Source organism: Littorina saxatilis, linkage group LG2, assembly GCF_037325665.1.
Source record: "Littorina saxatilis isolate snail1 linkage group LG2, US_GU_Lsax_2.0, whole genome shotgun sequence".
Classification (NCBI taxonomy): Eukaryota; Metazoa; Mollusca; class Gastropoda; order Littorinimorpha; family Littorinidae; genus Littorina; species Littorina saxatilis.
Window position 1 is genome coordinate 45,449,422 of NC_090246.1, and position 13,037 is coordinate 45,462,458.

The 13,037-nt window shown below is 42.8% G+C and overlaps 1 protein-coding gene across 1 annotated transcript in view; it reads left to right on the forward strand.

Annotated features, from left to right (window-relative positions):
- Positions 1-12,613, forward strand: part of LOC138955462 (short-chain dehydrogenase/reductase family 42E member 1-like) — a 221,172-nt gene extending 208,559 nt beyond the window's left edge. Inside the window, exons 7-11 of the mRNA XM_070327070.1 lie at positions 6,262-6,399; positions 6,770-6,835; positions 7,860-7,923; positions 9,197-9,270; positions 10,368-12,613. Coding sequence (XP_070183171.1) covers positions 6,262-6,399; positions 6,770-6,835; positions 7,860-7,923; positions 9,197-9,270; positions 10,368-10,598 — 573 coding nt within the window. The 3' untranslated portion in view covers positions 10,599-12,613. The remainder of the gene's footprint in view (positions 1-6,261; positions 6,400-6,769; positions 6,836-7,859; positions 7,924-9,196; positions 9,271-10,367) is intronic.
- The last annotated feature ends 424 nt before the right edge of the window (positions 12,614-13,037 follow it).

Below are 13,037 nucleotides of genomic sequence, written 5' to 3' on the forward strand. Positions count from 1 at the left end.
TGGACCATCTTGAAGCCAACCACCTTCTCTACTGCAATCAATCTGCCTATCGCTCTGGACACTCGACGGAAACCGCTCTACTGAAAATAAGCAACGACATACTGACTGCACTCGACAACAACGACGTCTGCCTTCTCTCTCTGCTGGACCTGAGTGCGGCATTTGATACTATTGATCATGCCGTGCTCTTGTCCCGCCTTCAAAACTCTTTTGGCATTTCTCAGTCTGTCCTTTCTTGGTTTCAGTCCTATCTCACCGATCGCTACCAGTCTGTCTCTGTGAACGGCCTATCTTCTTCTGCTTCTCCTCTACAGTACGGTGTGCCCCAGGGCTCTGTCCTGGGGCCTATTCTGTTCGTCCTTTACACCCAACCCATCCCTTCAATTGCTGCTCACCACTTTCTCTCTCACCACAGCTTCTCCGACGACAACCAACTCTATCTCTCTGGACCTATCTCTGACCTCCCTCGCCTCATTGCCTCCACCCAGTCTTGCATCACCGACCTCAAGGCGTGGATGGACTTGAACAAGCTGAAGCTTAATGAGGAGAAAACCGAAATGATTCTTGTCTCTCCCAAAAAACATCACAATCATCCTTCCCTTCCCTCGTCTGTCGATCTGAATGGTTCTTCTATTGCTCTTTCTCCTGCTGTCCGCAACCTAGGTGTCACTCTTGACCAGTCCCTGTCCTTCCATCAGCATGTTGCCAATGTCTGTCGCACTTGCTTCTTTGAAATCCGCCGCATCTCCTCCATCCGTCATCTCCTCACTGAGGATGCCACTAAAACTCTGCTCTGTGCCTTTGTCCTATCCCGACTCGATTATTGCAATTCCATTCTTTCTGGCTCTCCCAACTACATCATCGAAAAGCTTCAGCGTGTTCAGAATCATGCCGCCCGCCTCATCTTTCGCTCTTCCAAGCACGACCACATCACCCCTCTTCTTCAAACCCTACACTGGCTGCCTGTTCAACAGAGGATTCAGTTCAAGATCTCCACACTCTGCCTTAGAAACTTTGATCTATCGTCCCCTAGCTATCTTTCTGACCTTCTTGATGTCTACTCCCCCTCTCGCTCCCTAAGATCCTCCGCAGACACCCGCCTTTTTAGGATACCATCAGCACGCACCAAAACATATGGCCAGCGCACCTTCTCATACCAGGCCCCATCCATCTGGAACCAACTCCCGCACTCACTCAGGCACTCCACATCTATGCAATCATTCAAAACCTCACTCAAAACACACCTCTTCCCTCACTAGTCTGTTAATGACCACCCATCCCCCTCTCCTGCTGGTCCTTAATCTGTCTCTTCTCTCTCCTTCTTCTTCCCTTTCCAGCTCTATTCTTCTTCTCTCAACTAACTTTATGTATCCAATAATTTATTTATTTATTTATGACTGTTTTTCCGTCTTCAGAATGCATGTGCCTGTAGTTGGAATGAGTGAGTGCGTCGCGTTCTCGCTGTGCGTCTGTCTGCGAGTGTATGAGTCCGAGTGTCTTGGTCCTTGTCGATTTGTGTTTCGTATAATGTTCACTATGACTTTGTATTGTATATTTTGTAAGCGCCTATGGCTATATTTAGATTAGGCGCACAAATGTTCATAATAATAATAATAATAATAATAATAATACGAAGGATGGCACCGTGTAAATAACATCCCCCACAGACAGCCAATATCAGGGGTCACCACGGCCCATGCCACTTCTTACCATCGTCATGCAAGCCCTGACCCTGTCTGGCCCTCCTGACCCCCCCGTGCTCGCTGAGCCAGAGCCAGGGGCGGGAAGAGGTGGGGTGAAATGTAGTTAGCGCTGTACACACACTCCTTTCCCGCCTGCTAATGCTTTTAGTCCCAATCCTAGCCTGCAGTTTAGGGCGCAGGGAAGATGACATGGCTGTCTTTTCACCGGATCCCATCCCATTCGGAACACTATTGGCAGCAGCTGACGCCGTCCAGGCAATGAAATAAGGGGGGAAAGTCAATATGGACGTAGCTTTTACTTCCCTTTCTTTCTTTTGGTCACTTGCAATTCGGGAGAAGAGACTCAGAGGGAAGACAGAAATGTAAGGGGTTGGTGGGTTTTGCCCAGTAGTTGATGCAAATTGAAGGAGACAAAGAGCTAGAATTGTGTCAGGCGTGTATCACGTATAGCCTGGGCTCCTTGCGTGACAGGGCTGTTCTTTGGAGTCACATTTACATAAATGGCACAAATGAGATGTATAGTACTGTACAAACAACTTATAACGCGGCTTCTTTCGTGCCCGAAACATCTTTTACCGATGTTTGGGTTCAGAGCGAGAAACGCGTTACCGTTGGTAGTTATCAAACCCGGCGGTCACTGCTTTTAAACTTTTAAACCTGGGGTATTAAGAGAATAATAATACAATATGTGTTGTACGTCCAGTCAAAAGGTCTCTGTAGCTCCATGTTGTCGCATGATAGACAGTATGATTGACAAACTGAACTCTGACCCCATCAGGCTTGAGTGCGGAGTCCCTCAGGGCTCAGTCCTTGGGCCTGTACTATTTACTCTCTACACTCAACCTCTTGACCACATCCTTGACCGACACAACGTTCTCCACCACTCTTTTGCCGACGACTCTCAACTTCACAACAGCTCTTCCCCTGACCAGTCTGAATCTCTTCTTTCCTCTATCTCTGACACTATCACTGACGTGCAGAATTGGATGACAGAAAACAAACTTCAGCTCAATAGCAACAAAACTGAAGCTATCCTAATAGGCACTACATCCAAACTCTCCAAAGCCACCTCCGACTCTCTTCAACTCTCTGACTCTTCTGTCCCTCTGTCTTCTGCTGTCAAAAACCTCGGAGTCACTCTAGACAACACCCTTTCCATGAAACAACACATCTCTTCTGTCTCTCGCACCTGCTACTTCCAACTCCGCCGCATCGCCACTATCCGCAAATACCTCACCACAGATGCTACCGCCAAACTGGTCACTTCCACCATTCTCTCACGTCTTGACTATTGTAACTCTCTCTTGGCGGGTCTTCCCTCTTCTTCTATCTCTCGTCTCCAACGCATTCAAAATAGCTCTGCCCGTCTTGTCCTACGAAAGAAAAAGAGAGATCATATCACCCCCCTCCTAAATCAGCTCCACTGGTTGCCCGTTCCTGCCCGTATCACCTACAAAATCAACACTCTCACCTACAAATGCCTCCATGGTCTCGCCCCTGCCTATCTCTCCGACTCTCTTTCTCTCTATGTCCCTTCACGAACACTCAGATCATCTGCCGACTCCCTCAAGCTCAACATCCCCCACACCAAACTCAAAACAGCAGGTCAACGCTCATTTTCTTTCCAAGCACCTAGCCAATGGAACACACTACCTCTCCCCCTCCGCCAACAACAGTCCCTCGAATCATTCAAATCTGCACTCAAGACATTCCTTTTTTCCAAATAATCCATGCATTATACACTGCCCACCCCATCCCACCCTGAATAACTGTACATATTTTAATGTTTGATGGTGTGTGTGTGTGCTAGTGACTTTAAGTCTCCGTGTGTGTGAACGAGTGTATGTGCGCCTTGAGTCGCCTGTTGGTGAGATATGTGCGCGTTATAAATATTCGTATTATTATTATTATTATGTCAACCGAATATACATATAAGAGTATCCCACATTCCCAAAACCGTATGAAAATTTGCATCGGAAACAATCATCAAGAAACTTTGCCTTTTTCGTATTTCTTAAAGCAAGACAAAACCTCAACCTAAGAGCTGTTCGGAACAGGCTTAAAACTACGTTCCCAGTATTGCGCCCAGTATTAGGCCTATATTCAACCTGAGAAGTGCATTAATTAGAAGTAGCTAACCACCATTGCATGCAGTCGACGCGCGGTGATACAGTCGCCCATTGTTTTTTTCCCCAAAGCCGATATGTTATTAAAGATAGAATGGGTAATTATTCTGGGAAATCGTTCACTGGAAGTACTCGATATATAATTATGCAACCTTTTGATAAATTCGATTTTCAATACATCACTCAAAACCTTTGGAATGAACTTTGCACGGAAGTGAAACAGCCTTACTGTTGATTTAAGGCATGTGTGATGCTCTATCCCATGTTATGGAAAACCCTGAATCTAGCGTGACTGCACAATATTCCGGTTTGGCAGCACCATTCCTTTTCAGGAACCCTTGAAGAAAACTCAGCCTCCATATCTGCAGAAATATTGTAACAGATTAGTCAGAAGGATGCAACAATTAAGTGTTGATTCAGAATGAGAAATTTTTGTTTAAATATTTTGCTAGAATACATGCGCACATACGCGCGGGCACGCACACAAGCACGCACGCACACACAAAACACACACACATACGTCCTTGTTGCGCGCGTGGGGGGGACAATAATCTGTGTGTAAACAGCGGCATATTGAAGGCGATTTATCAAACCTTTGAGACACTCTGTTTTCGCTGGCTGCACGCTTGTGGAGCAAGTTTTCATTTTGCGGGTCATTGTGTGTGTGCTTAAGGCGAGGGTTCTCTCTCGGATTGCCAGGCTCGGCAGAAGCGGGCAGACTTGATTGACTCTCATTCGACAACAGCATGATACTTCCCCCACTGAGTTCACCGGAATGTGTCCTGCGCACTGGTTGTCCTTACGTGTATGCCTAGTTGAAAATGATTTTTTTATGCCAAGGAGCTAGGAATTCAGATCAATTATCAAAAGTTATTATAGTGGGTTTTTTAATACTCAAATGAATTTTTTTTTTTTTTTTTTTTTTTTTTGCATTTGATTTTTAGTGAAATGTTTAATTTTGCCAGTTTGAATTGTTCGATGTATATCAATTCCCAAGTACCGTTATACAGAGTGTGAAAGATGTACACTTGAACGTCTGACATAGTGTCCTGGCCGTTTGAGGTGTGTCTGAGATATTTGCTTCCAGCGATAATCTCGGCATCCACAGTACATACTTGTAATGTGTGACCAAAATACTGCATGTACGTTGCAAAATAGCCAGTTTCATTTGCATAAAATTTATCAGTCTGTATGTTAATTAGGTTTTCATGATGTACGAGATAATTTTTCTTTTTTCTCTTCTTCTTCTTCTTCTTCTTCTGCTTTCATGGGCTCAAACTCCCACGTACACTCGTGTTTTTGCACGAGTAGGTTTTTACGTGTATGACAGTTTTTACCCCGTCATACGCCGCTTTCGGGGGATGCATGCTTCGTATTTTCGAGTTTCTATAACCCACCGAACTCTGACATGGATTACAGGAACTTTTCGTGCGCACTTAGTCTTGTGCTTGCGTTGACACACGAAGGGGGATAAGGCACCAGTTACTGTAGGTCTGCACATACGTTGATGTGGGAGATCGGAAAAATCTCCACCCTTAAACCACCCGGCGCGGTACGGCGTGTTTCAACCAACAATTTCTTAGATGACACGGATGGCGATCGGCGAAATTGTAACAGAAAAAAATATCACCCTGCAAAAGAAGTTATAGGCAGGCAGTGTATGTTGGGCATGTACCCAAATAGAACGATATCGTTGGAACAACTACAAGCCTGGGCAGATATGTGGTAGTTCGCATGATCCATCATACGGACAGGAAAGTGCATGACACTAGTCTTCTCGTTAGAACAGTTCGACTCACCATAACAAATCTGACCAAAATTGTACAATAATTATGATAAGACTGTCCCATTGCTTGCACACATAGGTTGCTCTCTCTGCACAGTGGACACTTTTGAATAAATGAAATGTAAAAGCAGTGGCTTTTTAAAGAATTATTAAATTCATCTAAAAATTCCAATGCACCACAGCAACCAGTCTGCCGACGTTCAAACAATGGTTTGGAATATTCTAGAATAGTTTAGATTTGTTCAAGAATATACTTAAACAGGATTCAAGAATATTCTAGAATAATTCACCTTTATGAGAAGAACATTCTTCAACAAGGCAAGAATATTCTAGAATTATTTTCAGTCTTGTTCAAGATATTCTGGAATATCCTTTGCTATAACGCCCATTTAATATACATGAACAATTCAACAAACTTCTAGAATATAACTTCAGGAATATTCATGAACTTTTCTAGAGTTATATTAGAATTGTTCTTGGCCATTTGACAGGGTGTTCATTTTTGGTATGTGTCCAAGTGGAGGGATAGTCTTAACCTGTTGTACATGTTGTACATGTTGTACATGTTGGCCTGATCTGAGACAGTGCCGAACTGTGTTGACGAGAAGGAGTGTGCCTTTAACATGCTGCTTCTTGTCCTCTACAGTCCTACCTGGAGCAGGGCCTGGTGGCGGTGACGTACGGGTCACGTGACAGCCTGGTGGACTTTCTGCACGTGGACAACCTGGTTCAAGGTCACATTCTGGCCGCAAGAGGTCTCTCGCGGGAAAAGGATCACGTGTCGGTGAGCTGAGTTGTGGCTGCTTAGAGCACGGTGGTGTTGAAAATGATTGATTAATTTAATTAAGAGTATATTCACATCCTTTCTGTGTGCATGTGTGAATCGGTTTAGCATTTGCGTTTGTGTGATTGCTGTTCAAATATAAAATGTTGGTTGTACAGTGAATGGGAATTATTTTGTCCATGATGCCATAGACCTATCTAAATATAGGTCCCTGATGATGCTCAAGTAACACTTAGATCATTTTATTTGCTTGTTTTGTGGATTTAGATTCATATGCTTGTCTCTTTTTGTGAGCTATAACATGCCCTTTATTCTCATTGTAGCATTGTGTTATATCTTTCAATCTTTACTTTTATTTTATTTTTTGCAGGCTGGGCAGTGTTATTTTCTGTCAGACGCAAAACCTATCAACAACTTTGAGTTTTTCCGTCCATTGGTAAGACACTAATCCTCTTTGCAGTCTCTGGTCCTGTGTGACGGTGTGTGTGCCTGACACACCACCAAGTCAGCCGTGTTGACTGAACTGTGTCAAACAAGTCTGTTGAAAGAGAAGTCATGTTGAAGATGATGTGTGTATGTGCGTCACTCTGTCTCTCTCTCTCTCTCTCTCTCTCTCTCTCTCTCTCTCTCTCTCTCTCTCTCTCTCTCTCTCTTTCTCTCTCTCTTAACTTAACTTCTATTTCTTCTCTTTATTAATCGAGTTTCCCTCAATGGGCGAGGGCCGGATGAAAAAAAACATGTTTACATTGCTTATTCTGTTACCCTCGAAAAATAAAGTTCAATTCAGTTCAATTCAATTCTCTCTTTGTCCGTTTATCTGTCTGTCAGTATGTTTATCTCTCTGTCGCTGTGAGCAAACGGTTTCGCATAGACTGACGTACAGTGTGAATGTGATCACAGTTCTGTTTTGTTTTTTTAACACAAAAGGTAATGCAAGGATGGTGTTGCCAAAAATGCATTGACCTGTCTTTCACTGGGTAGGAAATGACTTGGTGGCCAAAAAGCACGAAGCGTGATCAGGAGAGTTAGCTAATGGAGACACTGACATTGATAAATAACGGGAATAACTGCTGCACTATTTGTTTCAAAACTGGGGTGAGGACAGATAAAGGTCGCGTGGAGCATGTGTGTAATGTCGCATCTGTACATATGTGTGTGCATGTGTGTGTGTGTGAAGTGTGTGTGCATGTGTGTGTGTGTGTGTGTGTGTGTGTGTGTGTGTGTGTGTGTGTGTTTTGAATTCGTAGTTAGTATGAGTGTTATGCATGCGTGTGTTTGTATATGTTTTTGTTTCTCTGCATATTTGTATGTCTACCCGTCTATATTTTGGCTTGAGTTTACTTGGTTTGCGGGCAGTGTGTTCTCTGGGCGCGTTAAATTAAGCTAGTTTATCTTGTTGCCGGAACAAGTTGTCAGTGTATTGAAAGTATCTGTAAGTTGATGTGTTCCTGTGTGTGCAGATTGAAGGTCTGGGCTACCCTTACCCGAAAGTCACATTGCCGCTGACTCTGGTGTTTTATTTTGGTAAGAGTTTTTCTTGAGACAGCTGTGTGAAATAACTTGTTGTGAACAGAGACGTGGAGTCAACCCCACCAATTACAAACATATTTACTGTACATTTCATTAACACTAAAGAAAATAATGTCCCAAGCTGACTGTGTTTTGTTTTGGCGCTTAAATTGCTTTCAATTACACAACCTCAAATATCTTTTGCTTCAGACTCTGGATAAAAGATGATCCAATACTCAATTAAAAAAATGATTTCAAAAGAACTCAGTCATGATGCCTTTAAAATTGACGTCATATCCTTTCATTGATGTTTTAAACAGTTATTTTGTACATTAGTTGACAGTTGAATAGGCTAAAGGTATATAAGATGGACCTGCCAGTTTTTGTTATCAAGTAAAACGTTTTGGTATAAATGTAGAGAGTTTATTTCTATTGCACCTGATAGCTCGGCAACTTTTAGATGTTTCCATAAGCGATCGGAAATTAGGAGGGGTAACCTGATTCATCTCTAACAAAACAATAAATCCTAACCTCCAATTTCGAAATCTAGGGGCTTCAAACAAGTTACATTTACAGTTTTCACAACAATTTTTGCAGTTTAGAATGAGAAAATGAGTACACCTTTGAGTTCTACATTCCCACTTTCATTTCCGATGAAAAGTTTTTACATCTAGCTCATACTACAATTTTATCAGCATTTTTCAAACCACACTGCTTTGGCGATTTCTGTGACGAAGAAAAAGAGTTCTCTTTTCTAGTCTCGATCCATGCCAATAAAAGCATATCATGTGCTGAATATTTTCTGCAAGCTCTGTACATTGGGGTGGGTTTTTTTTTTGGGGGGGGGTAGGGGGATGAGTTTTCGCCCAATATGTTCCATGTGAGGATCTGATATTACGTACAGGCCATCTGTGAATTTTTCACCCATCATCAAAGGTGTCTGCGGTAAAACACAACAGGGAATTTCCAAGCCAAGGAAGACAGTTTCAACATAGCCCATGGCGAAAGATATTAACTTGAATCTTCAGGATTTTTATAAGAATAGCAGTAATCTCCAATATAAATTGATTGCAAGCAGTAACATTTTCTTGGGATCAAAGTAGATAAGATCTTTGCTCGGATGCAGCATACAAGAAACAAAACAAACAAAAAGTCACCGTTCACTCGCTTCGGCTGTTCATGTGTAATTCTTATGTATGTGTATGTCCACTGCATGGTACAGTACATGTAAGGGTGTGTATGTGGGTGTGTATTCTGAACATTTGATAAAAAGGAGCCTTTTTTCCAGCTTTGCTGACTGAGTTAGTCCATGGAGTCGTGGGAAAGGTTTACAACTTCCAACCACTGCTGACAAGAACAGAGGTAAGTGGAGACAAAATCTCTCTGTCTCTCCCTAAAGTGCCGTTCACATGGCAGACTTTCTACCAACTTTCCCCCAACTTTCAAGCGATTTCAGTCGGCTCCAAGTCAAATCAAAATCGCTGCCCATGTGAACAGCGCTAACGCTCAAACTAGTTTTAAGCTGCGATTTTCGCCAGACTTGAAGGCCAGTTCAGCTATCGGAGCTACCTCCTAATGCGGGAAGAGCAGTTTGGCTAGAGCATAGATATAAATAGGCGTCTAACTATATCTCTGGCTAGAGCCAACCAATTGGTAAGCGCGATAAGAAAAGTCTGTGCAAAATCTTCGCCAAGTCACAGACAAGTGGTAGTTTTAGAGTCGCTGCGAAATCTGGCCTAAATTGAACCTACATCGTTGGGGCCGTTCGCATGGCAGACCTATCACTGATTTGGCCTCAACAACTCGGGAGCGATTTTCAAACAACAACAGTTGTGGAAAAGTTGGTTGAAAGTCTGCCATGTGAGCGGCACTTAAGTGTGTGTGTTGTGTGAGTGTGTACTTTGTGTGTGTATGTTTGTGTGTGTATGTGTGTGTGTGTGTGTGTGTGCGTTTTGAGAGCGAATGTGTGCTTAACCTTATCTGGAGCACTGTGACTGGCACCAAGATATTTGCCTCGCCGTTCAACGTGAGCGCAGCCCATGGGAGGCAACTAGTAAATGACACTGAAGGGAACAGTTACGTCCCTTTACATTTGCGCATGTATGCCTCCTTTAGCTACCTGTGGACTGAGTGTTTGTTTGTTTGTTTGTTTGTTTGCTTAACGCCCAGCCGACCATGAAGGGCCATATCAGGCCGGTGCTGCTTTGACATATAACGTGCGCTACACACAAGACAGAAGTCGCAGCACAGGCTTCAGGACTGAGTGTTACTCATACATGTACTGTTATGGCGTTTTTTTCTGCCAGCACACACACACACACACACACCCTGCCAGCACATTTAATTATGGTTAGGAATAAAACTGCTTTTCAGTTTTTACCAAAATCTCTATATTTATCAGATGTTGATGATTTGCATTTGTCAACATTATAAGAACGTGATTGTTGTTTCATGTTGAGGTGTACAAGACGGGTGTGACTCACTACTTCAGTACAGAGAAAGCCCGAAAGCAGCTGGGCTATGTGCCAACAGTACAGAACGACATGTCAGGAGTTGTGCAGTACTACAAAAACACTGGCCATATGCGGAACACCAAGTCATCAAAGTCTGTCTTGTATTATGTTGTTAATATTCTCATTGGGCTCTTGATAGCATCTGTGATCATGTCATGTTTACCCTATGCTAAATAGTAGGTTTTTTGTTCTTCAGACTTCATGACACTGGGAATTTTGACAGTATATGCTATGTCTAAAGGTGTAAGGATCAATTAAACTGCAACTGAACTTTTCTTGACAGTCTTTCAGTTCTAAAAATAATGGTATATGTTTTGTCCACTGAATGAACATTTGTCGTTTTGGTCAGGTTGACTTTGGAGTTGCATCATTTGAGGGGATGTAAAGTGACCTGTGTCAGCTATCTTCAATCTGAAAAGTTTACTGACAACCAAACCATGTGACTTTCCAGCATATAACAGGTCACAGTGTCTGTTCGAGAAACAGAAAGTGGCGCATGTCGCTCTGTCACCCCCTGTAATAATATAGTGTTAGGTGTTTGTATTCGAGGCTATCGTAGGGTCACACTCGCATGCAGCCATCTCAGTATAACATCAAACGAATGTCTATCACTAAGTTTATTCATTAAAGTATAGAGCATAAGATATAAGCAGCATTAACTAACAGATCTAGGCACAGAGTGTGGCGTGATTAACATTAGGATGCAGCTTGGCGGAAAAGTGTAGAGTGCAACATGTACTCATGTTGGCAGCTCAGACAATGGGAAGAGCCACTGTCAGAGGTCAGTTATGACAGGCTGCATGGTGGTGGCACAGTTGATAGTACTACACCCCCCCACCCCCAAAGGTTTACTAGATTTGACATTTATGTAGTCTGCCATTTTGTCTTCCTTATTTTCTTTCTCTCTCTTTCTTTGTGTGTGTGTGTGTGTGTGAACGGGCAAGAACATCCCAAAAAATATTTTTGCATCCATATGTCTTTGTGTCTATATCTCTGCAGTCTGAATGCAATTGAGGTCTATTAAGAAAAAGGTTAATTAAAAAAATAAATAAAAAAATTTGTAGCTCCCAGCGGCACTTGAACCCAGAGCGTCGGATTGAAATTCCGAATCCGTAACCACTGCACTATGCTACTCGTCTAGAAAAGGCACTATGCAAAGATGTGTTATCAGTTATTCAGTCGTGGTAGTTTGAAAGCTCACCACCTTCACCGAATGACTCGAGCACGGTTTTTTCGGTCAGTAAATGATCGTACTGTCGGTTTTGAGCCCCTCTGTTTCAAGCTTTTCACCTAAATTAAACAAGAATGTCACAGTTCGTGTCTATGGTGCAAGGTAGCCGACCGTCTCATATTGTAGCCAAGTTACGACAGTTGCTCGATTGACGCATTTCACGTCTTCGATATTGTGTCAGCTCATTTCCCAATGAGCTGCCTTTAAAACCAGAATGTCAGGCAATTGTAGCATGCGTTGGAGGTTTCTTTTAGATGCGATATTGTCGTATAAATGATGAAATTAACTTGAAAGTGGGAACGTTGGAAGCAAAGTTGCCAGCTTCTCGGTATGCACGAGCTAACTTGAACGCCGAAGTAGTGGCTTCGAGAGTCCTGAGGTCAAGGTCGAGGAAATTGGGGGAATCCCAATTAGTGCGCATGCGTTTGTAAACGGTAGGCTTGGCGACCAGAAGAAACAAATCTCATCGCGAGTTCGTAAATGGGCGAACGTTGATCGCGCTGTAGCTTTTACCATAGTTGTTGTTTTTGACTGGTTGAACGAAATGGTCTGTTCAAAGCTGTGATGATTGTCTTGAAATTGAATGACTCTGTAATAATGATTTTGTTGACCAGAATGTTGGGGAGAATAAAACTTTTTTTGTTTATGTGGTAGCGAAGTCGGTTATGTTAAACCTCTTTTTTCTTTTTTTTTAATGATTGTGTATCGGTAAAACTGTTTGGTTAGAGCGAAAGTTTTGGGCTACTGGTCAATTTAAAAAGGCAGAACTCAATTTTGGGGGGGAATCAAGATATAAGGTGTAGTGAAAAGAAGATAAGTTCAGTAACTTTCATATTAATTGGGAAAATGTATGTCCACATTTTTACAAAAGATAAATTGTTGTACATAGGTGTAAGTAAATTATGTTTGTCCTCGTTAATTGTGAACAGGATGTATGTTTATGTAAAGTTGAAAGTCAAGATTGGATTTGTTTATCCTACGCGCGTGTGTGCATGTGTGTTAGACATAGAACACTTTATTATCTCAATTTCGAGAAACTCGGGTGTGGTGAATCACAACAAACAACATAAAACGTAAGAAAATAAATAAAATATCGAGGCGCAAATAATCAGCTCATAATAGTGTGTGTGTGGGGTGCACACACACACACACACCGTCGAACACACACACACACACGCACGCGCACACAAACAAACGCACAATTATACCCGCACGCACGCATGCACAGGCAGGCAGGCAGGCAGGCACTCGCACAAATACATACAAACACTTTCACACACACGCACGCACGCACGCACGCACGCACGCACACACACACACACCCTCCCCCCCCACACACATGTGCGCGCGTGCACTGCAAACGAATGAATGAATGAACAGACGCA